The 26,060-nt window shown below is 43.7% G+C and overlaps 2 protein-coding genes across 9 annotated transcripts; both read right to left on the bottom strand.

The window, feature by feature from the left end:
* Window positions 1–400: 400 nt before the first annotated feature.
* Window positions 401–7,142, bottom strand: arfgap3 (ADP-ribosylation factor GTPase activating protein 3). 2 transcript variants are annotated; one of them, XM_076030100.1, is made up of 16 exons: window positions 6,970–7,142; window positions 5,762–5,880; window positions 5,582–5,654; window positions 5,347–5,478; window positions 5,074–5,154; window positions 4,860–4,956; window positions 4,716–4,775; window positions 4,577–4,623; window positions 4,329–4,480; window positions 4,084–4,215; window positions 3,858–4,004; window positions 3,323–3,463; window positions 2,992–3,109; window positions 2,809–2,893; window positions 2,553–2,681; window positions 401–2,456 (listed from the first exon to the last, which is right to left on the bottom strand). In XM_076030100.1, the coding sequence occupies exons 1-16, from the start codon at window positions 7,036–7,038 to the stop codon at window positions 2,371–2,373; spliced, it is 1,668 nt and encodes a 555-aa protein (XP_075886215.1). In that variant the 5' UTR covers window positions 7,039–7,142; the 3' UTR covers window positions 401–2,370. The 2 variants fall into 2 exon arrangements, with proteins under 2 accessions (XP_075886215.1, XP_075886216.1); XM_076030101.1 differs by having other exon boundaries at window positions 2,553–2,677; window positions 2,806–2,893; window positions 6,970–7,141.
* A 276-nt stretch (window positions 7,143–7,418) lies between these two features.
* Window positions 7,419–25,376, bottom strand: pacsin2 (protein kinase C and casein kinase substrate in neurons 2). Of its 7 annotated transcripts, none has more exons than XM_076030109.1 (13): window positions 25,218–25,372; window positions 19,691–19,738; window positions 19,376–19,466; window positions 19,116–19,272; window positions 18,786–19,021; window positions 17,646–17,798; window positions 17,340–17,515; window positions 17,124–17,244; window positions 15,844–15,891; window positions 14,262–14,392; window positions 11,551–11,718; window positions 9,962–10,143; window positions 7,419–9,233 (listed from the first exon to the last, which is right to left on the bottom strand). In XM_076030109.1, exons 3-13 carry the CDS (start codon window positions 19,430–19,432, stop codon window positions 9,118–9,120), a joined length of 1,545 nt encoding a protein of 514 aa, XP_075886224.1. In that variant the 5' UTR covers window positions 19,433–19,466; window positions 19,691–19,738; window positions 25,218–25,372; the 3' UTR covers window positions 7,419–9,117. The 7 variants fall into 7 exon arrangements, with proteins under 7 accessions (XP_075886224.1, XP_075886225.1, XP_075886223.1 ...); XM_076030110.1 differs by lacking the exon at window positions 25,218–25,372 and adding an exon at window positions 24,927–25,075; XM_076030108.1 differs by lacking the exon at window positions 19,691–19,738 and having other exon boundaries at window positions 25,218–25,376.
* Window positions 25,377–26,060: the final 684 nt, after the last annotated feature.

Raw genomic sequence — 26,060 nt, 5'->3', positions numbered from 1 at the left:
CGGAACTTTTTACGGCAACTTCTGCTCCTCTTGTATACGCTACTCTTAAATAAAAATGTTTATTTCCGACAACGGAAGGTACTTTAAACGTCTCAGCTAGCCACGTAGGCTGTGCCAGCCATAGAAAGTTCAGAACAGAGTCTGACTCAATTACATTTGTTATTATCTGATAATTAAGACCGGTGTCATTTCGTATAGATGCCACTTTATTCAAAACGTTCACTTGCACTATTTTTTGCCTTATTGTTTTATTAATCTGCTTGATTTTACAACATCCAGTCCCCCTTTTTGTTGTGTTTCTTTTGATGAAATGGTTTCTCGTGTGTTAATATAAGACAAATCCATTGCTAATTAAATTTTTAAGGCAGGCCATTTTCGATAAAGAGCAGACACAAAATAATTTAAGCTCAAACTATTTATTTGGTATGTTTTGAAAAAATTTGCAAACAGTGTGAGTGCCAAAATACTGTCTGTCAAAACTTGAAAATGAGCCTGTCTGTACAATGCTAATTCAAAGCCGTGTGCAACATCACATGAAGCAGTTGTGTTTTATTTTTCTCAAATATACATTTTTTTTTTTTTTAATGAACAACTCTTTTAATTAATTCAATGAACAGGTCAATTGAATTCCAGCTACAGCTTTATGTAACAACAGAAGATACAAACGATCTTCACACCACGCAAAACTAAAGTCAAATGGGGAAGGCATCATCAAAATAAAAGCAACAATTCAAATACAATAAAGGACATTCAAGCCGAAGCTGCCGCATGTAACGTATGTGCAAAAGAAACATTGTAGGAAACAGTGGGCTGCAGAATACAGCATCGCAAAGGCATGTTATTCCAAGCTCTTTGGACTGAGGGAAAGAGTGTTCGACACATATTTGGTCATTAAGTCTGTATATCTTTGATTTTACCTCCTCATTGTGTGCAACGACACTGAGAAACCAACCAATCCCCACTTGCAATATTTTAACAAAATCATCCTGCTTTCCTTCAGGGCTTTTCAAACTGGTCACATAACTGTACAAATTCTCTGATTGCTGTACACACAAATTTTGTATTGCTTTGAAATCAAGCACAGCCATGTTCAGCAGTGCTTCTTTGGACCAGTTTTCAGCTCTGTAACATCAGCACTATGTCCAAGCAACGAGAGAATGCTTTTGTTTATAGATGCATCATCAATATTTGTATATAGATTTGGTGGACATGTTTTGCCATGCAGAGGGCCCTGAAAGCTACATAGGCTCAACCCCACGTGCCCAAAAACTACAAATCATATTCCGTTGAATTTAACAGCAAAACATTTCAACCATAACTCAAACCATAATCAGAACCCCAGAAAAATATCGCATTGTTAACCACAATTAAAAAAAAAAAAAAAAAAAATACCATCTTTCTTCATCTCCAAAAAAATATACTTTGACAAAAAAATAAAGCATATTGCATCTTGCCTTTTTTTTTTTTTTTTTTTTTTAGCAGGTTAATGTTTATTTAGAAATCTACCATTTTAAACAAAGACCCTCTAGGTCTCTCTCTGGATATCAATGTGACACTATAGCCGGCACAGCAAGTTCAATGAAAGGACTGGAAAACAAAGGGTGAACAATTAATGGGCGTCTTCAAAAAAAAAAAAAAAAAAAAAACTGCTACAGCAAACGTGCACACTTGTAAACTAAACAAAACTCTCTTCTAAATGTATTTCTGACAGTTGCTTAGGTTTCATACTGAGTAGTACTTTTTCTGCTACTGATAGTCTTGAGAATGAAGGAAAAAAAAAACAGCAACCACCGTGCAAGACAATAATAAAGCTTATATGCAAAAGAGGCTAATTCCAATTCACAGAAGGACAGTTGTCACCAGAAGGCCACATTATAGTGATTTGGTCCTGTGCGTAAGGGCAAACATAAGTGCACTTTTTACATGAAAAGGGCACTTTATGCGTAGGAGCAAAGAAAACCATGAAAACTAATTAAAAATATTTTTTTTCACAACTTCTGTCTTGCGGGTTTTTTTTTTTTTTTTTTTTTTTTATATCTCGTCACCAACAGGAATGATAAAGCATGACCCCTCGATTCTATAAATCTTCTCAAGGTGCTACATAAGGAATTCCCAAGTATTCAACCCCTTTCAAACTTCAAAGCAATACGTAATAAACAGCCAACTAAAGAATCCTTCATAACTGAATTAGACACATACATTTGTCCCAACAGGAAGCTACCTTCACTGGCAAGGTATTGTGCCTCAGTTATATTGACACCAACAGTTTTCTATACATAACCCAATTTAAAAAAACAACAACAGATATCCATGATTTTTTGGGTTTCCCGGGTGCACAGTTGATTTGTCCACAGCACGGATTGCCTATTTTCAGTCACCGCTGCACAGATAAACTCTAACTCTAGGAGCAACCAGTGGCAGAAGAGACACACTGTGACTCAGGATCCATAGTGATCCTGGAAAGGAAAAAAAAACACACACACACAAGTCATTAGACCCAGACCCGACATTTCAAACGATCTTTGCAGGAGGTGCTGCCGTTGTTCTCCCACCTGAATTGTGTTGACGACGCCGCTGGCCATGACAGAGAGTTTCCCAGCGACCGAGCGCACTCCCAGTTTGAGCTGGGACATGTCCGGTGCATTGGGCAGCATGTTGGTGAGACGGTATGAGCTTCCTGTGTGCACAAGACGAAGAAAGATTCACGCAGACGGACGGAAAATGCATTCATTTTTTTTTTTAAATAAGAAGATGACAAGCGATCATAACCTGATTTTCAGAACTAAAGAGAGAAAGGGGTCATACCAGCTTGTTTTTTGGGGTCATCAAAAAGGTCGTTTGAACTTATGGAGCTGCTTCCAGCAAATCTGTCCAGTTTGGTTCTGGCCTCGTACTAAAGAACATTTGCAAAAAAGACTTAAAACGTTATCAATTAAACTTCTAAAAAAATCTAAATATGGAGTGCACGTGAAGCAGGTGTTGCTTTGGTACCTCAGAGTTGTCTGGTTTCCCAAAGTACATGTCGGAAGAGATGGCTTTCGTGTCTCCAAACTTCATCTGAGCTTCTCCCGTATCAACAACCGGAAATGGTTTTCTTCTGGCTGAAGGTCTACAAGCAAAAGAGTTGATGATGATCATGATAAAACAAAGAATAGAGTTGTTTTTGTTTTGTTTTTTTAAATTCCCTCATTCATCTTTATCGCACGTCATATTTTTCTGGCATGTGAAGACACAGACGCATTCGCTGAATTATTTTATTTATTTATTTCCTTTCCTTTATTTGGTGAAATATTTTTATTTCTATGGATGCAATAAATCCTACTTCTCATCCACTGATGTGATTGTGGAGGTCAAGAAGAAGTCTTGCTCTGGCTTCCTGCTCTCCTTCATCCAGCCTTTCTCCTCGCCTTCTTCATCCCACCGTGAGAGGAATTTACTTGGCGGTTTGTCAGGCCGGGAAAAACTTATGAAAGAATAAAAAAATGGAGAGCAAAGCAAGGACTCTGACAAAGGGTATATGAGGTAAGGCAAAGGGTATGTTGGACACACTTTCTCATGCGTTTTTTTTTTTATCTTTACAACTTTCTACACTGCAAGATAAATGTAATTGTGCAGCAAAGAAAAACATGTTAAATAACTCTATATGCTACTAAATATGCTTTTTATGATTTATTTCATTTCATCATTTATTATTTTATTCATTCATTCATTTATTGTTTCTGACATAAGTCCATGTGTGTTTTGATGCCTTCAGTGAGAAAGTGCAATGTCAATAGTCATGAGAATGAAAAAAAAAAAAAACATGAAATTCATAGGGTGTTTTCAAACTTTTGACTGGTAGTGTATGTTGATCTTACTTGGCGAAAAAGCGGCTTCCATCAGCATCATCCTCCTCCTCCTCCTCTTCCTCCTCAACAAACCCTCTTAACTTGGAGGTCTTGGCTCCTTGTGGCCTCTCCTGCTGGATGATTTGCATGTCTGACGTCACAGAGTGAGACACTCCACTGCAGAATCAAAAACAGAGAGAGTGTGAGAGAGAAAACTGTTCAATCCTGCCACAGGACGTCTTGTATGTCCTCATACCTCCTGATGCCCAGACCCATGCCGAGTCTCTCGGCTTGCTCCTTCTTCTTCCCATCCAGTCCTTTTAACTTCTGCTCCTCTATTTTCCTGTGCTGCTCCAGATCTTTGTAGGCCAGCCGCAAGGATGGGGCACTAGGTGAAGGAGACGCAGACAGGAAAATCCAAAGCAGGAAATAAATATTCTGACAACAAAAAAAGGTATGAGAGCTATAAAAAGTATTGGAGAAAGAGGAATAAATGCTCACATGGACTCCTCAGGCTTACTATTCTTCTTGGTGGCAGCAGAGGCCTTCTCCTGCTCCCTCAGCTTATCGACAGCCTGAGCCTTCTTCTCCAGCTCTGAGAAGCTCTTGCTGCTCACCTTCTGAGCACCCAGACCACCTTTCTTAGAGGCCAACTGCAGCAACACAACCAGTGAACACAATGTCTGAATGCGTGCACGCCTTCTCTCTCTTCCAACATATTCTTAGCATTTAGGATGATAAGTTCATACTGTTTTCTTGGCAGCAGGCGGCTTCTTCTTCAGGAGAGAGGAAACCTCTGGAGAGGAAAAAAAAGGACAATTACGACACTTCTTCGAGATCAAAAACTTTGAAATTAAAACACACGCGGCACGAATGAATCACACAAACCTGGGTTTGCCTTTGGAGAAACGCTCAGCATTTCCACACTCGGCCCCTCGTCTAGATTACCTGTTAATTTTCATGACAAGCCACATACATGAACTTAGCATATCTTGCAATATTTGATTGTTACTGGGGAGTAGCACGGTCTACCGTTGTCATCTTCTTCTTGTCCCGCTGTAACAGACTTGTCTGATGTGGAAGTGCTGAGACACATTTTGGCCAGGTTCAGATTTTCAGGAACAGCCTCCTTGGATAATCACACAGACACACACAGCAAAAATTAAATCAATGTTGTCCGGCACTATCACTGTACTATTGCTTATAAGTAACAGGACTGATTGCACAATAAAACACACTGCTGTACCTGTGAATGCAAGCTGAAGAAATCCACCTGCTTGTCTTCTGGCGACGTTGGAGTGAGTGGACCCTGGCTGTCAAGCCACAACTGTGAATAAGTAGAGCAGTGAGTTGGAGCTCAGCCCTATGTGCACATAGGTGAAACTACAGAGGAAAATAAGATTCCCAATGGTCCCAAATTATGCAATGTGGCTTGTTTTTGCCTAGGACAAAAAAGTAAATTAGTATAAAATGGACCCTTCATAAAATGTGGGCATTTTGAACAACTTGTCTGCAGTACCTCAGTGCCTTGGCGTCTGGTAGCTTGTGTGGCCAGAGTCTTTATCTTCTCCCGGTACAGCTTGGCAGCTCGGCTGTTGTACTTGGCATTGGCGGCGTTGGTTGTGCACCCATGTTGGCTGAAGAAAGCCATCTGCGATGATTTGAAAAAAAGAAAAAACAACACAGGTGAGTCGTCAGTGGAACTGCTGTAAAATACTGAGATGTGGGCTCATGTGCTGCCTTCAAGGACTCACTGCGCTGGCATTCCCTCCTACTTGCATACATCGCAGCTGGAACCAGGACCAGGTAAAATCCAGTTCAGTGGATCTGTATCGCACACAATCGTCATTTTAACAGAGCTTGAAATTTCGTATGACAGTAAATATGCATGTGTAGGTCAAAACTATGTTCCATAGATATGGTTTATTTATTACCTGATAAAGGACAGGTGCACCCCAAGAGACCTGTGTGTCCCAGAGCAGTCTATACATACAAAGACGCCATAGGTGATGCTGGCCCAGCTTGGATTTTTTGCTGAGCAGTCAAAGCAAACCTGAAAAGAAAAAGAAAATACAGACAAAGCACATAAGATCAACATTATGTGTCAAAACAGAAGAAAATAATGTATGTACTGATCACTGTCTTAAGTTTTAGAACAATTAGAAAGACATGGAAGCAGCAAACAGCGGAGCAAGTGTTATTGCTCCAGATCTGACCAAGAAAAAAATTCCAAATACATACAGTATGTTACCAGTCAAAAGTTTGGACACACCCTCTCATTTTTATGGTTTTTCTTTCATTATAATGACTATTTACACTGTAGATTCTCACTGAAGGCATCAAGTCATCAAAAAATACCCACCCTCCTTAAAACACATTTAGTCTTTTACAACTGTTTTCTTTGCTACATAGTTCCACACATATACAAATATTTGATGTCTTCAGTATCTCTACAATGTAGAAAGTAATAAAGAAAAAAAGCAACCAAACAAAGATTCCCAAACTTTTGACTGGTACTGTACGGTGAGTACTTCCTTAGATATAAAAAAAAATAATAATAATAATAATAAAAATAAATGTTACAAAATGGATTACTTATCACGTGTTTGCATATGTCAGACACCGTGATGACTCAAAGTTCAACCAAAACAAACATCAGGGTTTTTTTTGTGTTTTTTTTTTTTTTTTTAAAGGCCAAGTTCCACAGCAGAATGGGCATACACTGACCATGTCACAAAAGACACATCAATCACACAGGCTGTATGCCGAGCTGTCTCGATCCGTGGTGACCTCAGTGATGCTTAAAGCGAACGAAAGGTACACCTCAAGCAACACGGGCAGTGGCAGCTGTCACAGAGCTGCTCAGCTAGTTAGCCACAGCTGCCAGTGACTTGGCCGACGGAAGCCGTGGATTTCAACACGACAGACTATTACCTTAAAAACACCGACAACACACAACAGGTTGCTTTGAATTCTCCAAAATTAAGCAACTTTCAAACTGACACGAAATAATGACTTTGGGACATTCAAGTGAAAGGCCAGACCCGGATTTCCAACAGGGTGCGACGTGTCAGAGCTTTTACTTTGGCACACTTCCTGGACAAAAACACCGAAGGTACGACCGTTAGGAGAAAACGCTCACCTTATTTGTGGGAATAGAACGGAGGCGCTTAAAGATAGCCGAAATGTCCTGCTTAGTCGGCTCTGACATGGTTCTAATGTCGGTCAAACCGGTTGGTGAAAGAAATAACAGGCAAACAGTCCTGTTTTTCCACGAATAAGTGAATGCGACACGTCAGTCGGTGAACACTGAGCTCCGCCTTTGATTGGCTGAAGATCGCTCGTGGTTATGTTGTTGTATCAATGACTTATGGGTAATGACGTTTTTGGGAGTGTGAACTTCGACTCACACAAGCCAAGAGATTTTACTCTCTCGTGGGCCGTTATTTGTTGAGGGGTAAAATTTAAATAGTTATAATCAATAATTTAGTAAAGTTACCTTCCTTTATTAAATAACCGAAGATGTTTAACATTACCGTTTTTCATTTTATTTTATTTAACGTTAGTGGTAAGAAAACACATGCGAGAATGTTTGTTTTACCATTAATTTATTTTCTTGAAGGACAATATTGACAAATATTTGTTGTGCAAGTCGTCTGCTGCTGTTTTTTTTATGGACAGCAACATGCCCTGAAAACATGGCAAAAAAACAATTACCAGAAAGAAAAACAAAAATGATTCTTTATTCTGGCAGCACAGTGGAACGCATGACATAGCTATCACAAATTTCAGCGATATCTTAACAATAAGCAACGCTGTAGCTTCATGAGAAGAGACTGCAGGTCAGCTTTCTGAAAAAAAAAAAAAACACAACCAAAGGAAATATGACGACGACATGTGTTTGTCTCAGCAACATACATAAATCCATATATGTCACTGCTCCAAAGAGAACAATTCTTCAAAAAAAAAAAAAGGGTTGATTACATAACTTGAGTACGGCCCAATGTGACATGACGTGGAGAAAAATCATATTTACAAATCTAACACAAAACAGATTTGGGTATAATTGCCATAAAATATTCAATTACTATACAAAGTGATTCGGAGTCACAGCATTCTAATAATGGTACAACAAAAAGCACTTGCGGCGTCTCATAAATTAACAATCATAAGCCTCCAGCTACATGTCATCTGATCTGGATGCGTGATTTGTTCTAATTTGTTTTATTCAGGCTATTTACAATCACGTATGCTATGCCAGAGTGGGTTTATTGCTATAGATGTTCACAAAAAAATGTAATTCTGCTCCCTTAAATTTGACTTGAGTGAGAGAGTTAAAAAAATATTTTCCACGTGAGATAAATGTCTTTCAGTGTTGCATGAGCAATGGCAAATAGAGAATTACAGTCAACGGTCAACAAAAGGCAAGGATGTATATATCTTTTTCTCCCGAGGTTAGTGGGGGGCATGGGGTTTCAGTGCTTGTAGAAATAAGCAAAAGTAAACAACATGGGTGAGGAAATACCATCAGTGAATATACATTCAGTTGCAGTGACTAGAGGAAGCTGGCCACCGTGAGCTACGAGACAAGAGGGCTACATCCCAACGGTGCTCTATTGACCTTTATCATTCCTTATGAAATAAACAGTGAATAAGTTCATATAGACCCTGAAGGGAATGACAGAACAATGGAAAGCAATAACAACGCAAAAAATCACATCTCTACACAAAGGCGCAGCGTGCCCTAAAAATACACTTAACATGCAGAGACGAGTTTCTCATGGTTACGCTTGCATGGACACCCTCCCTTCATGAATCCACAGTGGCTTCCTTAGTAAGGCTGCATTTAACATTGCAATATGACTCATCAGATGTTTCATCCCAGTGTTTTGTATCAATAATACAGAAATCCACAAATAAAAAAAAAAAAGGTGATTTTTCTCTCATACATACTTTAAAAGCTATTTATTTGTGTAACAGTATAAATGGTCTTCCAAGTAACATATCTTAAACTTTTTTTTCCTTTAATGAAATTATCTGGAGTTGTAATTTCCATCTTCTTAGTTTCTAAAGAGGGTCAATCAGTGGTGAGCATCAATATCATAAGACGTCCTTAAAAAAAAATCTTTTGTCTGTCCATCTCCCACAACAGTCCAGTCTCTCGCAACAGGGAGAAAGAGGCATGAAAATGAAAGCAGAGCCCGCTCATTTTTGGCTGCATCCTCCTTTCAGAAAATGCCAGAAATTTATTCTTTCTTCACATTAATTAATTTGCGGCAGTGACGATTCTTTACTGGATGATGTCTTCCACATAATTGGCTGGATAGAGGCCGACTTGTCCATCCTTGAGCCGCCCTTTGCACCAACCTTGCTCATCCTCCTCGGCAATTTTTATGAATTCATCTCCTGCGGAGGGGGGGAAAAAGATTATTGCGGTTGATTGCTCTTACTCATTTATACGGAAGAGGATTAGGGCCACAAGAAAAGAAAAAAAAAATAAAATTCGAGAATAAAGTTGACGTAATAAAGACAAAATTTTGTTAGTAAAACCAACATTTTGCAATTAATGTCAATGTGAAGTAAGTCAAAAGGTCAAGAGGCTCTGCGCGCAAGTCTTGCGTTTTCGCCAGTTTCCAATTACCTTGTGGCATACACCAGTTTTCAGCAGTTTACTTTTAACTGTGGGTAACTGGGTTAATCCACCATCCATTTCATTAATCTCGAAATTTCCACTTTACTTGCGTGAACTTTATTTACAAAAGTTCAACTTTATTCATGAAATTTCTTTTTTATGTCTAATTTATTCACAAAATTTTGACTTCTTTACGCTGAATTTTTTTCACGGTATTTTTGACTTTATTCACAAAATTTCAGCTTAAAACTCAAAATGAAAACTGCAATTTTTTTTCTCCTCTGGTGGCTGTAATCCTCTTTCATACATTTACCACGCACAAATCTTAGCTTTAAAAAACTAAAATAAAAGGGCCCTGTATCAACATTTCCTTTTTTGGAAGACATTTTTTAGCTTGAAAAAGAAATGAAATGTCATCCGTCCCATTAGGCTTGAGGAACTGCACTGAATAAATTTTAGGTTTAGCTCCTGTTTCATTTTGAATCACTACTGTCTGCAGCACCTGCTTTGAAGGTCAGCTCATCCTGCTCTTGTCCATCATAGTCGTACAGAGCTCTGACTGGCACGGATATGGCCGGCGACGCCGGCTCGTCTTCAAATGGATTTCCTTCCCCGTTGGTGGCGAAAGGGTTGCCGCTCGTGTCTTCATCTGACCAGTCTGGGGTCTTCTCCATGCTGCCAGCACTGTTGGAGCAGACAAAACACTTTTGAAATGTCTCCTCTAGCCTTGATGGCATGACAAGAGCAGCTGAGGGAAGTGGGGAAACAAGTCATGAATGGTAAAACAGAGGAAAAGTCATGATTGGTCCTGGAAGCGTTCTCCTTTTCAGATCTGAATATGTGAAAAAAACAAACAAAAAAAAAAAACACATGCCAACTTATAGCATCAGTGCAACACAGCAAGCATTCCGTTTCAGGCAACGACGTGACAGGTGATTAAATGCAGCAAAACAACATGGCCGCATATCCAAAAAGCAAAATTCAGCCACAAGATGCTTAGCAAGACAAAAGAAAGAAAAAAAGGTCGGGGGCGGAATCATCATCATGAACGCGTGATTGGACATTTAACCAGGACGGCCACCAGAGGGAGCTGCACACTAGACAGAGAGAACTGAGCTCCCAGTGAAAGAAGTTAAAAGACACCGAGGCCACACACGCAGATGATAAATGGTTTACTGTCAGATCAACTGCTCAACTCCAGCAATATTAATGAAATTCGAATAGACATCAAAAGTAATTCCGTCGACAAAAAAAATCTGTACCACAATTCACATAAAGATTTTATCAGCATACAGCTCGCCATTCAATGACAGGATATCAATATCATATTTTTTTTAGCATACACTAACAGTCAAAAGCTTGGACACACCTTCTCATGCAATGTTTTTTTTTTTTTTTAACTTTACAACTTTCCACACCGCAGATGGATACTGAAGACATCAAATGCATGAGCAAGATATCTGTAAGTATGCAGCAAAGAAAAACACGTTCAATGACTCTATGTATGCTTATTATGAAAGGTGGCTATTTTGAAGAATTTAAATATAAAACGTGTTTGAGTTATTTTACATGTTCATTGTTTGCCCTCATAATTCCATGTGTGTAAATACGTAGTTGCGATGCCTTCAGTGACAGAGTGCAATGTCAATAGTCATGAGAATGAAAGACATTGAATTCATAGGCTGTGTCCAAACTTTTGACTGGTGGTGTATTTAGATCTGACTGTAAGACAGCCGCACACACTGGGTTTCCCACAGCGAACTCATGCACCTCGGCGCGCATGACTCAAAGGTTCTGCGAGACACGGCAGTTAGCAGTGCAGCAGGACACACACAGACAGACACACACGAACCGGCTTTGTGTGCGATGCTGTTCCGCTGACCATGCACAGCCAAACAATAACAGCAACAGCAACAGCAACGACAACGACAACATCCACCTGCCACCTGAGGGACGAAGGAGGTTAGGAAAGGAAGGAGGAGGTAAATGAAGAGAAAGAAGAAATGCTTCACTGAAACCAGGGGAGAAGGAGAAAAATCAGATGTTGGGGAGGCTGCGGGTGGGCGGAGTGTTTTACTCCTTTTCACCAACGTTTTCATTTCCTCTTTTTTCACACTGATGTGGTTGACTGTGGTCCTCTGCTCTGCCGCCGGCTCCTCTACCCCCTCCTCCTCCTCCTCCTCCTCGTCCTCGTCGTCGTTGTTGTCGTCGTCAAAGGGATTTGAACCCGCTGGCGCTGTTTTATTGGGCACAGTGAAGCTGACAACATGGGGGGGGGGGGAGGGGCACAGTGAGAAATGGGTTGTTTACATGCACACACTACATACACAGATACACACTGAAACACCTGCAGGGGGGGAAAAAATGTTTCACAATCCACACATTCCAACGGCGATGGAACTCCAGGAGCTGTGTATTCGTCGCTTGTTGTTAATTCATTGACAAACATCTGCGTTCTTTCGCCATTAAGACGCAAGAAAAAACATCTGAAAAAAACCATCACTTTACGATGGTTTTTTTCAGAGCGTCCTATCGCAGCTCAGCACGCAGCTTTAGCAAAGGGCAAAGCGCTGAAGCTCAGCATTTCATTTCATTTGCCGTGCAAGAGGGAGCAAGTGACAGGCCAGTCGACAGGTTTGGCAGCAAGATCCTGCGGGAAGTTGAACGTCCTCCATGTCAAACTTCAGCAGCCTCGGCAAAAAAAAAAAATTTTTTGGTTAAAGACATTTGACACGGCTCTCAGAGAAAACATTTGGGATCCTGTTGGAGGGTTTCTTTTTGGAATACTCAATTGTGGCTTCGCCTCAAAAACACCGTGGAACCAGTAATTACTGTTTTGAAACGTCCCATCACCACAAACAAGGCAGTAAGAACAGTGAACAAAGTTGTATTCTACACAACACAGAGCACATAAATATACATTAGTTCCACCTCCTCGAGCGCTTCTACCAAAACCAAGAGGCTTTGTGTACAATAGTTCACAGAAAAGCTTGAAAAGGACGCGACACTTCATACGCTGCACGGCGAAAGGCCGTTACCATCGAGTCAAAGGAGAGCAGTTTGCTTCCTGGAATTGTTTGTTGCACGGAGGGAGCAGAACCTGCGACTGGCTTCCACCACCTGTATCGGAGGAAATGCTCGGTTTCCATTCCCCCGTTGTCAGAAAAGGTTGCACCGCCAAGAACAGCTGCGTGCCGCCAGGATCCGAAGCTGAGGCTCGGAGACGTGAACGCCTCTGTTTGCGCAGTCACGCCACTCGCCGCCCTTAGCGGAGTTATGACAGCAAACACTGTTGGATGAGGAGTCTGGCACAATGTAACGTTGGATGCCTTCAGTCAACAAACTGAGCCACACCTTGATCTGTGAACCCGAAGCGTTTTGAAGAGATATGCCACCTTCTCGCCACCACGCATTTCCTGATGGACACTATCCAGACCCTGGTCAAGAGTGTGTGCAGAAATCCTCCAATCAAATGTCTTCATCTTCTTTTTCTTCTTGACACTGCCCTTCTTTTTTTTTTTTTTTATAAATGTCTATATCCTCTGCATATACATGTGTATATATCCTGCCTCACAATGTAGTTAATGACCTGTTAACTACATTGTCTGTCATAATCAATTTTAGAAAAAAAATCCTCCACTCACAGATTTGGAAACAACAAGAAACAATAAGCAGTTCATTGCTGGTGGTGATGGCAGCGGCAGCGGCGGTGGTGCGTGTGTGTGGCGGGGGGGAGGCACACACAAACTTCTAGAGTTCAGAGGTCAAATGCTTTCCGTTCCTGACATTCCACTACCAACTCCTCTACATGCACTCATTCCTTTTTCCGTACACCTACTTTGCGCAAAATGTACAACTTCAGCCGTGTGGGCTTGCTGATGCACGGCGATGCGTGAATGAAGCCTCAAATCCTAATCAGCTGTTTGTTGTTGTTTCCATAAGCAGCTCCCACGTCCCCCTGGTGCTGTTGCTACAACACCCAAGTAACATTTTCTCTGCTGGGACTCTTATCTTATCATGGCTTTAAAAGAAAAAAAGAAAAAAAGAAAAAAGGTTCCCTGTCATACAACATTCAGTTTGCCAACAAGCATTACAGACAGCATTTGTCTCTTGTCTGTTGGGGAACTCTGGGGAAATAAAAAAGTGTATCCTTTTAGGTCTTCTGCTCGCAATACCATACAGCGAAAAATATAACAACCATTCTTGGCAGGAAACATGGAAAAGCATATTTATACATCCTCCTCAAAGTGGGGTCTCGCGGGACGAGCCTTTACGAGAATTACGGCTTACGCGCTTCACACCATTCAGTGGTAACACCTGCAAATCGCAGTTGTACTTTGTCTAAATTTAAGAAATATGGCTTTTATTTTGCGACAAGCTGTCATGGAAACGCAGCTGCTGACTGGGTCCCGGCACAGGTGTTTGACTAACCACTAATCTAATCCTGGCTGTTGGGCGCTTTCCAGTGCAAAGACCAGTGCTATGAATGTCTCTGTGTGACTCTGAGTAATGTTTCCACATTACTTTATTTGGCCAGCAGTCAACTTTGTACCAGCTGACTCTGGTTTCGCAGGCACACATTCTTTCCCAACCAACTGTGACGAGATGTTTACTTTGTCCATGGAAACGGCCGTACGGGCGACGCGTCACTCCCAGAACGTCTATTATGTAACGTTTTACAGGCGTTCCTTCAGAGGCAGTCTCACCACCGCTCTGAGGGACGGAGCGGAATTTTGCGAGGGAGCCGATGTGGTGCTGGTGTGAAGTGTTTGTTTGTCTCGTCGGTGGACGTCTGGAAGTACCTGCTGGTGCTCTGGCTGGGCTGCACTGGCTGGTCCGAGCCCGTTTGACTGATGCCCATCAGAGTGACGCCGTCCGACGGCCTTTTCTTCTCTCGCCGGCTGAGGGTTCGGTTCAAGTCTATGGACCAGTCCTGACACACACACACACACACACACACACACACACACACACACACACACACACACACACACACACACACACACACACACACACACACACACACACACACACACACACACACACACACACACACACACACAGGAGAGAGTGAAACCTTGGACGTGAAGCCACCTGGGTGGTTTTGTCTGGTTGAAAACATGCCTTCACACACAGCAGAGGAAGAGAATGTCGCAGGCATGTGCATGGCAGTAAACACTCACTTCAGCACAGTCCGAAAAACAACAGGAGAAAAACGTAAGTGTCAAACATTTCTCAGGCTGTGATAGAGATTTTTGCTGCTGTGGCTGTGAGGAGTGTGTGTTTGCACAGAACACAAGAGGCCTGCTTCAATGAGATGTACATGTACACTCCCAGTCAAACGCCTGGACACACCTTCTCTTTTTTTTTTTATCTTTACAACTTTCCACACTGCAGATAGATACTGAAGACATTGAATAAATGAGCAAGATATCTGTAATTAAGCAGCAAAGAAAGACACCTTAAATAACTCTAAATATGCTTTTCATGAAGGGTGACTATTTTGAAGAATTGAAATATAAAACGTGTTTGAGTTATTTTACACTTTTATTGTTTCCTACATAATTCCATGTGTGTTCATACGTAGTTTTGATGCCCTCAGTGAGAAAGTGCAATGTCAATAGTCACGAGAATGAAAGAAAAGACATTAAATTCATCGGCTGTGTCCAGACTTTTGACTGCTAGTGCACGTGATGCACATGTACAGCATCCGTCACCTGAAGGGGAGAAACACGGTGTCCTAGTCACCAGAAAGCTACCCAAAGCAGAGTGTTGACAGAGAGATGGCCCGATACCAGACAGCACGTCGACGCTGATGAACCACACAGGCACTTTTTTTTTTAAATGCTAGATTGCCTTTCTAATTCTAATTCTAATTCAGCAAATAGTTTTGAATTCAGGCAGCGGCTGTGCTGTTCCTCTGCGATATAAATGACACACTCAGCGTGACCTCCAGGCTTAGGAAGAGAGCGCACTGCACCCCATTGACTTGATTTGTAAGGCCTCTCAAACATCTAAAGACCAAACGTTCTCCAGCTTTGCCCTCTTGACCTGCGAGACTTGTTGCCGAGCCACGGTCATGTGACACGCGGCGATTGGCTCGCACACGCCACGGTGACGCAGAAGGTCGGCGGAGGTCGAGGCTGAAGGGATGAGTCAGCTGTTTTTATAGTGGTGCGTCGAGTCATATTAGTCGTTGTAATCTGATATGATCTAGCAGCGCAGAGGCAGTCCTGCTGTCTGCACTGCACAGTGTGTATTTTCTTTCGCGGACGAGTCGCAGAAACACACGTCAAACCCACACACACACGCAAAAAACGAAAGCAGGGAGAGCACTGTTGAGGGTTCGAGAGAGGATCAACCGCTTTCCACACACTCACTCACTCTAATGGACCTTCTCTTAAAGGAGCGAGGATGGGACCAGTCCAAATTCTGTCAGACATGGAGGGGGGTGGAGGGGATGGTGAAGGAGGAGCAGGTGTAGAGCAGGATTAATGTGGATGGCACACACGACCTCTAAAGCCGCAGTGGACACCAGCTGCGTTTCCATTACCCTTAGAATTGTGCAAAAAAATCCTCAATATTGCAGTTTAAAAAAAACAACTGGTAATGGAAACAACTAAACTTGGAAAAACCTCTCAAATATCACTAAAAGGTTTGAACGCTCTCATGAGGTGGTTTTCCAGACAAATTGATATAGAGCTATATTGCAAAAGTGTCATGGAAACACTTTTTTCCCCCCGCATTTACACGTCAGCAGACGTGACGTACGGGGTCACGTGACCAGATCACTTCAAGTGAAAATGCCGCGTTATGTTTGTATGGAGGAGGAGGAGAAGGAATATTTTTTTTACAAGTAATCAAAGAGAAAAATATAACAACCATTCTGAACAGCAAACTCCTGGAATTTGACGAGAATTACATCTTACGCGCTTCACGCCATTCAATGGTAACGCCTGCAAAACGCAGTTGGACTTTGTCGAAATTTAGGAAATATCGCTTTCATTTTTGCGGAAAAACTATAATGGAAACGCAGCTAGAGACTAAGGCAATGTTAGCTCATGGAAGTTAATTGCGAGTTAATGCAGCTCTTTCTGCGGGGCTGCAGGGGAAACACTCGATAAATTACAGAAGTGCAGGCCCATGCAGAATCTCCTCGCCGTCCTGCCCCGGCGTCTACGAGCCGTGCGCAAAGAAGACGGCATGAGGTCCATCGCTCTCATCGCTGGGGACAGATTTACTTTCACCTCGGCTGCAGAACTGCACGGCTCGCCGACATAAAACACCCTGAGTTACAGGCTGTGCACGAGCTGCGTGCAGCGTTGCAAAAAGCTTTGGCAGTTTTTTTCTGTAATGCAGCAAAATCTGCTCTCCATGTTGGGATTGGAGAAGCATTCAGTTCAGCATCGCTTCACTTCTGTGCTTGTTTTAGTGGGCAATTAAAGCCTGTTGTGAAATTACTCTTACTTTCTTTTGTTCAGACAAATAAGTATAGAACTGACACTTATTTGTCTGAACAAAAGAAAACAAGAGTCACAAATTGAACATTTTTAGTCTAATTCCTGTTGTGAAATGTATCAAATGAAATAAATGGCACTATGAATGGTTAATTCCTATTGCTCCCCTTCAGTTCAACAAATCCTCATTCTCAAATCTCCATTTACCTCAAACTGTGGCCAGTTCATTGCCATGCCAGGGCCTTGAGTTGACCGGAACAATTTCAGATCTTCTTCAGCATCGGCAGCAGAAACTGTGTCTTCGAGCGTGTGGTAGATGGTCTGAAATCTGACAAGGCAACGTGGCCCATAAATAAAGTGGCTGCAATATTGACAATGCCCGCGATGGATGGTTATTCGTTTAAAGTCGTCCTGCAAACTGACTTGTGATTGGTCGAGAGGTCCAGGTGCTGTTTGACCTCCAGCAGCAGCTCTTTAAAGAAGCAGATTCGCTTGTCTTCAAACTGCTGCCACTGCTCAAACACCTGCTCCATGTTCTCCATGTACTGAGGGGTCAACTTGTCCAGCTCTTCCAAAGACTTCTCGTAGCGCTCTTTAGTCTGGGGGAAAACAGTGGTACAGTTACACACATAAATGCATATTAACAAACCCACTAGGAGAACAGGATGACCTATCATATTTCCACCTATTAGTATCTTTTCCCCTCTCCCACTATGGAAAAAGTCCTACCTTCTGCACCTCCTGCTGACACTTCTCCAGCTTCTCCTGGAGCTTCTTCTGGGCTTCTGGGTTGCTGCTCTCCAGTTTGCTGTTGGTCTCCCGGCTGGCCGCCAGCTTCTCCTCCTTGCAGGCGGAGTGGTAAGACTTCTTCATTCCCTCCATCTGTGAATGCAATCAATTTAAAAGACATCAAACACAGGCAGCGGTGACTGGGTTTGGTAGGACGGTGTGTGGGAGGCAATCAGGGAGGAGGAGAAGTCTCGGAGACTCTTGGTGTTTTTGCAACTCCACATGTTTGACAACTGTGCAAGGCGGGAGGAAGAAATGTAACCCGTTTGCCATTCTTGGGGAAAAGTCCCAGTGAGGCTCCAGACAAACAAAAGCCGGGGACGAATGAATCACGAGCGAGTCGCATACAAGGGGGCAGCACAGAAATAGCCACGTTTGAATGATGACAACCCGAACGAACCACTCCTCTTGTGACATTTCAACTCCTACAGGCTTTGAGGAAGCAAACTCTTCCACTTAATATGACTCATTTCTCCAGAAAATGAATCACACGAGGAACTAGATCATAAGAAGACGTACAAGAATAAAACACAAAGTCCCCCCATCCCCTCTGCGGGGAAAAGTAAAAACCTAACACCTGTCACAGTCATTTTAGATGACCAGCACTCAAAGTGTCCCCGTGTCTATAAGTGTAGAGAGCAGCGCTCGAGACTCGAGACTACGAGTCAAACGCGGCTCCAGATTTGGCGAGCACATGTCTATTATTGACTTACTGCCCACGTCAGCTATGTCACTAACCTGTTTTCTCGCCCAGTTAATTAGCCTCATTTCCTTCCTGCCCTCTGCTGGTTCAATAAATCATGGAAAGCAGAGCGGCTCGGTCTCTGCTGAGCGACCGGGGTGTGGGTGTCACCACCTCCTGGTGACGCCACCCTCAGACACAACCACGGGGAAGCAGGCCCAGGGCATGCAAATGCTCCCTCTGATGCTCTCACATGCACACTGCTGCACAAAGAATGGAGTGTATTATATCATTGAGTGCCAACGCGGAGTCATTAATCGTGAGCTGGCTTGTTTTGTAGCTGCTGGTTTGTCACAGATAGAAAGCAACAGGCTTGAAACAAAGCCCGCTGAACCAACCTCTTTGAGTTTTTTGGCCCAGGGCTTCTGGGCCTTGCGGAAGCCGTCGTCGGCCTCTTTGGTCTCTTTGAAGCCGCCGATCATCTGCTTGTGGTAGGCCTCCCTCTGCCAGTTCTTCAGCTTCTCGTAGTCCTCCCCCATCAGCGCCGCCTTCACCTCCATGTGGAGCTCGCTCACCTTCTCCGCCTCGGTGGACAGGGCCAGCCAGGCGTGCTCCAGCGTGCCATACTGAGGGCCTGGGGAGAGAGGAGCGGGGGACTGGTCAGACCCTGAGGAGGCCTGGCTTCCATGGCTACTGGGATGGAATGGATTGGGTGTTAGATACAGCACCTTTCTCAACGAGCTGCCGCCAGCGCTTCCCCCATTCCGTCAGCTGCTGCGCGTAGGACTTTTCGATGCGCGCCCGCTCGTGGATGCAGTTCATGAGGTCGTTACACAGCCGGTTGCCGTCGTCAACCCGCTTCACCGCCCGCTTGTAGTTCCCGACCTGGCAACCAGAAAACAGAGAGAGAGAGAGCGAAAGATTAAAATGTTTAAGACGCTCACTGAGGGATATTTTTGGGAGCCCTGGATGCTCGAGGATCTCTGACCTCCCAGAAGCTGTCGCTGGAGATGTCGACCATGGAGCCGTCGCAGGAGCCCGACATGGTGCTGCTGCTGCCCTGAGTTCCACTCTGTGTGCTGTAGCATGAGGAGTTATTAGTTTGATGAAGGAGAGAAGTTTCAAAGTTGTGTTAACCGAGCACATTTGGCCAATATTACTTTCTTTGAATGGAGAATGTAGAGTCTCAACACGAAAAACTGGTTTCTAAATCCACATTTCCCATCGTTGTTCTCTTTAACTGTGCGATTCAACGGGCACGTGATGTGACGACCGAGTCTAAAACCATCCTCCGAGCACTCACTGTCTATTCACAGGCCACAGGTGTCAGCCAGTCAGAAAATATCCAGATCTGAGAAGTGATCAAGAGAGGCGTGGAAGAGGTGGTGAGAACGCGTGTGATCTGGTTCCATAATTCAGCCAGCAGGTGCGTGTGTGGTCTCTGTGTGTGTACGTGCTCCCCATGTCTTTAACCTAAACACATGACAATGAAACCACAGTGGCCTCCCGGCGGGACGCCCAGTCGGTTTGACTCGCTGTCAAAAAGCGCGCAGCGCGCAGCTTCCTCTGCTTCCGACGGATGCCACAGCGCCTCCTGTGTTGGCGGCCACCACCCGCGTCTCCCCCTCGCGTCCATCATTTCAAACTCGGCAGCCCCTGCAGACAGTCTCTCTCTTTATCCCTCGCGCCAGCTCCCTTCCTCTGTTCCGCGCCTTTGGCCCCGACTTCCTTTTCTCCATCAGTCGGCCGGCAATCTGCTCTCTGGGTGCAAGCGCGGCTCGCACAGTTTGGATGAAATTATTCCCAAAATGCCGAATCAAGAGTCTGCTGAAGATTACATTTAACTTTACATGACACACACACACACACACACACACAGTGGCGAATGCTATTTGAGATTGTTCAGGCTCAGTGTTGCGTCATAAAATTGTATTAAATAAGTGGCTTAATCAGGTTAAACAACAAAAATATAATCTTGTGTGTAACCTACATTTATATTTCTTACACACAAATCAGTCCCAGTCAGTTTCACTGATCCGGACATCAGAAATATCAATGCAATGCCCTTCTAGTCTGCAGTTTAAAGCGCCCACTTGTTGCAGAATCACACAGGATGCACTTGAGTGCCAAGTGTGTGTGAACACACAAGGTCTCATTCAGCTGAATGAGACGGCATGAGGGTTTTAGCGTGTGTGTGTATTGCTCAATGCAATGGTCAGTGGCCCGTGCCCTCCGGCCAGGACAGGGACAGAGAGCTGTATTGTGGCCACGGCTCGCTGGGGGAACAATCTGCCCTTTGGCTGCGTTTGTAATTTACAATCAGGTCAGTCCAACACACACACACACACACACACACACACACACACACACACACACACACACACACACACACACACACACACACACACACACACACACACACACACACACACACACACACGGCTTCTGCAATCACTTCTAGCGACAACCACATGTCACGTTTTACTCAACTTCCTCAAACAGCTTCGTAACCTGCGTAACCTAAACGAAACATTTGTAACCTGCTGTAAGAGTTCCAATCACGACAATAATCGTGACTAAATATTTCACTAAAACAGCTTCACGTTATTAATGCACTTATCAGTGCTGAGATTCAAAACAGTCATTTTCAATCATCCCACTCGTCTTCTCTGTGAACCCTCGTAGGGATTAGAATTGATGTGATTAACAGTGAGATTCACACCCAAAAAACACAATAGATTAAAAGCATAATGTTATCAAGCCTGACACTGTCCCGTTGCCCTTTCTGCATTTCCCTCCCAGCTGTCCACACTCATCATTAGGCGCTGCAGCCTGCTGAGGGACGCACAGGGGACAAACGAGCCACAAATATCTCCTCTAAACATGGCAACACGACATCAGGTTCTGCTGAGCACGGCGGCCCATCCAGCGGGATAAAATACGCTCTTCGTCTTGGAGCAGCTTTGGTGAGATTAAAAAAACAGAGAGAGAGAGACAGACAGACAGACAGAGAGACAGAGAGAGAGAGACAGAGAGAGAGAGACAGAGACAGACAGACAGACAGACAGACAGAGAGAGAGACAGAGAGAGATTTCCACAGGGCGGTTTCACGACTAGGATCACAGAATTCTTTCATCACAAACATGTTCTCCGTGGACGTGATGTAATCTCAGCCAACAGGAACCACTGTCTGCTCACCCTTCACTCTATAGGACGAGGGCAACCACACCGAACAATTGAACCTGGTCTGACCCCCGACTGCACACAATGCTGTTGACTCAGTCAAGGTCTGAAGTCGACGCAATCTCTCCCCCCTGCTGGAGAACATTTGGCAATCTAACGATGCAATGAATGCTCAGACAAAAACTGGCGAGTTCCTGCAAATGCAGATACACAAAATTGCACTTTTTTTTTATGCCCGGTCGGGTCAGGGTTGCTGAAGATCTTGACATGACACATCTGTGGTCCACATCTTAGTATTGGCCACTCACTAGATGACGGTTCATAAAAGCATGTTTTATTAAAAGCTTGCGGTATCACAAAAAAAGCACCCGAGTTGTGTTTAAGCGACAAACACACGAGACGACATTTAAACGTCAGCGCGGGGAGGCGAAAACAAGTCAGAGATTAAGAACATAAATAGATCAGAGGAGACGATGGAGTTTACTCAACATGAAAAACACAAGCACCAAGCAGTCTTTCCCACAAGCCACCGGCAAAGTGCCTGTCCTCATGTTTATGCTCCTCAAAGTGCTCCGGCTGTCATCACAGAGACGTTGCGTCATAGACGGATCAGAGGAACAGGCGACAACACAAACTGGAGGGATGAGTGCACAGACAGCTGACAGGCACCTGCATACCTGTCCTGAGGCTGAAGCCAAGCAGAGTGGAGCTTATCAGCAGAGAAGGACATCTTCAGATTACTGTCATGTGTACGGAAGATAAACTGATCCAAGTTGTTTCTTACTATTGCTTTTTTTTGGGGGGGGTAATTTAATCCTACTTTGCTTAAGCAACAAGGGTGTCTTTCCTTCCCACACAGTTAATATATTGTTAAATGCAGCAGCAAATGACTGCAAAGGTTTAACCTTAAGAATATGGCAGCATGCTTCAAAGTGTCCTGTGATATGAGCAAGACCAATTTATTGTTTAAAGAAAGGAAAATCCCAAAGGGAATTGAATGTTAGAATGTTCACTACTGCTCGTATAAACTGTGACTGTGACTCATAATCATCATCATTGTGTTTTAAGGAAAGCATAATTACGTAACGACCTCTGTGTTGGCGTACAATGCAGCGCCTTGATGTCTTAAGCGTACGAAAATTGCTTATTCGACAGGATGTATTTTTGGAGGGTCTTTTTCCATTTCCTTCCTTTGTTGCCTAAAACTCCTGCAATACTTGAGAGCCACAGGCCGCAGCTGAGCTGATCCATCCCTCCAATATTGCGTTTTCACAGCGGGACGTTGCTAAATCCAAGCTGGGTAAGAAGAAGCAGGGGGAAAAGAAATAACAACTACGGCCCAATCTTGAGTCGAAGGTCACGAGTTTCCATGGCGATGGCGGGTCGTAACCTTGATTTTCTCTCGCTGTCAGTCGGTCCCCTCTGCCCTCGTTCCTCGTGTGAGCTCCACAGCTGCGCGGAACTGCCGACCTCACAGAAATGTGGTCGCCTCAAAGAACGACTTTGCCCAGTACTTCCACCCACCTCTCCAGCTTCAGACGGCACCGCGGCGGACGTTAACACCGTGGACAAAAAGGCTCCAAAACAATGATCGCTGAAACCATCGCTCCAGCAACAGCGGGTTAACGCCGGGCGCACTGAACGTAACCCGTCCGCTGCGCTGAAGGAGAAACAATGGCATTTGTTCCACATGTTCAGGTATTTTCCACTGGACATGCCATCGGCACAGTGAGGGAACAATAATGGAGGGAAATTCGTGATGAAATGTCAGGGAAAGGGAGACCCTGACGTAACCGTCCGGCAGGCCCTTTTTCCTGTGGAAGCCCCGGGTCCCGCACACCGAGCCGTGTCTCATGTGATGTATTTAAAAAGGCAGACTTTTCAGGAAAGTGGCATGAACGCATTCTGCTATGCAAACAATGCCTACTGCCTACTGCCCTACTGGAAAACTCTCTCACGGCGACAAGAATCCATCTCAGAGGAATGTGAAAGTTTACGCAGGCGTTTGAAATTTCGCCATTCAGCTGCTCTGAACCGCACAGCCCATAAACAGAACAGCAACAGAAATTCACAGCAAGTCTCTGTTTTGGTTCATCAGCTGATCACATTCTCTGACCGCGGTGTCTGGTTAAGGTACATTGGATTTTCTGACAAAAAGTCGATCATTGGAGGTTACATTGGACGTAGCGGTGGCAACTACAAATTATTCATATAGTTGTTTTCTTTTTTAAAACAGCTCAATAAGCGACAATCAAACTGTTGCTGCGGTAGATCAGAACATCAGAACATATTTTATTTAGGTTCTCAAACAGCTGAACCTTGAGAAATCTTGACCTAAACTAAATGCAACCAATGTGTCATGGTGACATATATGAACCCATTAACCGTTTAAAACGTGCTTTACAATTTCTCACATAATCTACTTATAGTTTTAAGCTGTCTTGGATCGTGTCGAGTCAGAAGGCACACGCATTTAGCTCTGCTGGAACTCATTGTCCTGTACGTATTTAACAGGCGTTCTAGTATCAAACACAACAATGGGACACTTTAAATAATAAACTGTGTCGCCTCCAAAAGACGCGATTTGTGAACTAAAAACAAATCCTCTAAAAAAAATCAACCGGCTGACAAGTGTGAGAATAATCTCATCCCCAAGTCGAAAAGGGGAAGCAAGAGCCTTTCACAAGTGATCTAGCCTGACAACACACCACGGATACAAACAGTCACTACATCAGCCACCAACACTAATGTATGACTGATACATTCCAGTGATTCATGATGGGTAGAATTGTGTTAATCGCGCGCCAGATACTTATTGGTTTCACGTGATGTATCACCTCGTGTTGACTTGGATGTGACTGAAAATGTCTTCCAAAACATATGGTTTGGACGTTAGACGTATAGCATGACGGAGGGCTGAACTTGGCATCCGGCAGCCACTGCGCAAACTGAGGAAAAGCAATCGAGCAACCCCTAAAACGAAACCGACCAGACAGCCAAGAGGCCCAATGGCACAAGCACAGCGTTTCTATGGAAAGAAATGCATGGTATCGTCACAGCCTTAACAGCAATGATGGAAGCATTCAATGTCCGATGACATGACAGTCAGAGACTTGGGGGTGGGGGGGCTTATCTTGACTTGCGAAACCTGCCCCGCCCTTTATCATTCCGAGACACTGCCTGCGAAAGGCTCAACAGCTGCTGTGGGAAGAAAATGTGAAGAACACGGCAGCTATACGTCCCGTGTAATGATACAAAAACAGTCCAGAGTCTGGCTTAACGTCGTCAGCATTTTCTAAAACACGACCAAAGGGGTAGCTTAGCATTCTTAGCATGAATACTTGCACTTGACAGACCGAAACAGCCAAGACATTGTAGTTTGTCGTCTGTGGGTTCCACACGCAGACGTGTTATTTTCGGACCGCTTTAACAGGCGACTCAAAAACTGTCGACATCCTACTATTTGTTAACGAGGTACTCATTTCCTGTCTCATACGCCGTCGCACTTGCGTAAACTTATCGAAGAGAAACTTCACTTTAATGTTAGCCCCCACAGCGGCACTCACGTTAGCGGGATAGCCACAGCCGCCTGAGTAGCGGGGGGAAAGTAAAAACTTCAAAGACAAAAGTCTGAATTTCACACCTACCTGGAAGAAGTTAGGTCCTCCTCGTGGTTTACGCCCACTCGAGGAGATAATTCGGTTGATGGAGCCGATTCTAGGATCTATTAAGGTCCACTTTCTTCTACCCAGCAGCCTCACCGCTGTTTGACTGACTGGTACGGCCATCAGACGCACGTAGCACGGCTCTAGTTTTCCGGTTAGAGGTCTTCAAAATAAGAGCACGACAAACGAGGCGCGAACTGTGTTTTTGCAGGGTTAAATGTGTTTCACAAAAGCTTTTTATTTGACAGTATGTTTTTTTTTAAGCCTTGGATAAACGAGCAGAACTGTGCGTTAACAGTATCAATTGTTTCTTAAAGCTACCACGTCATTCCCAATGAGCAGCAGAGACGTTTCTGGGTGTTTTTGGAACAATACAAATGCCAATGTTGCGACACTGTGAAATGATACCAACATATTATGTCGAAATCCTTCAACTTCCGATTTCACAAGGCCGTAAAGTGGTAAACTTTATGCACAGCATGGAGAGGCGCGGCTGTCTTGACGTCACATTGAAAAAAGTTTTCTCTTGTCCCGAGGCACCGTTGGGATTGTTGGCTGCTGGCGCCCCCGTGGAAGGCCCCTGGAGGTTAATAATTCATTGAGAAGAAATGCGATCGTTTTCAAAGACTTCCCGCGATTAAATACCAATTATAAAATATTCAATTAGATTTAAAGCACCATCAAAATCACTGTTGTAAACTAATTTCCCTTTGTCTGCTTCAAACCCATAATTAGAGGGCATCAATAAGAGTTCATATGAGGCATACTAATTTATGTCACATAGAAACAAAAAGAACAGAGGCACACGTTTCACATTAGAAATGC

This window comes from Nelusetta ayraudi, unplaced genomic scaffold (genome assembly GCF_046127955.1).
Source record: "Nelusetta ayraudi isolate G7.1 ecotype Tasmania unplaced genomic scaffold, CSIRO-AGI_Nayr_v1 ptg000027l, whole genome shotgun sequence".
Classification (NCBI taxonomy): Eukaryota; Metazoa; Chordata; class Actinopteri; order Tetraodontiformes; family Monacanthidae; genus Nelusetta; species Nelusetta ayraudi.
The sequence above is the reverse complement of the archived record's forward strand: the minus strand, read 5'-3'. Positions and strand labels throughout refer to the sequence as shown.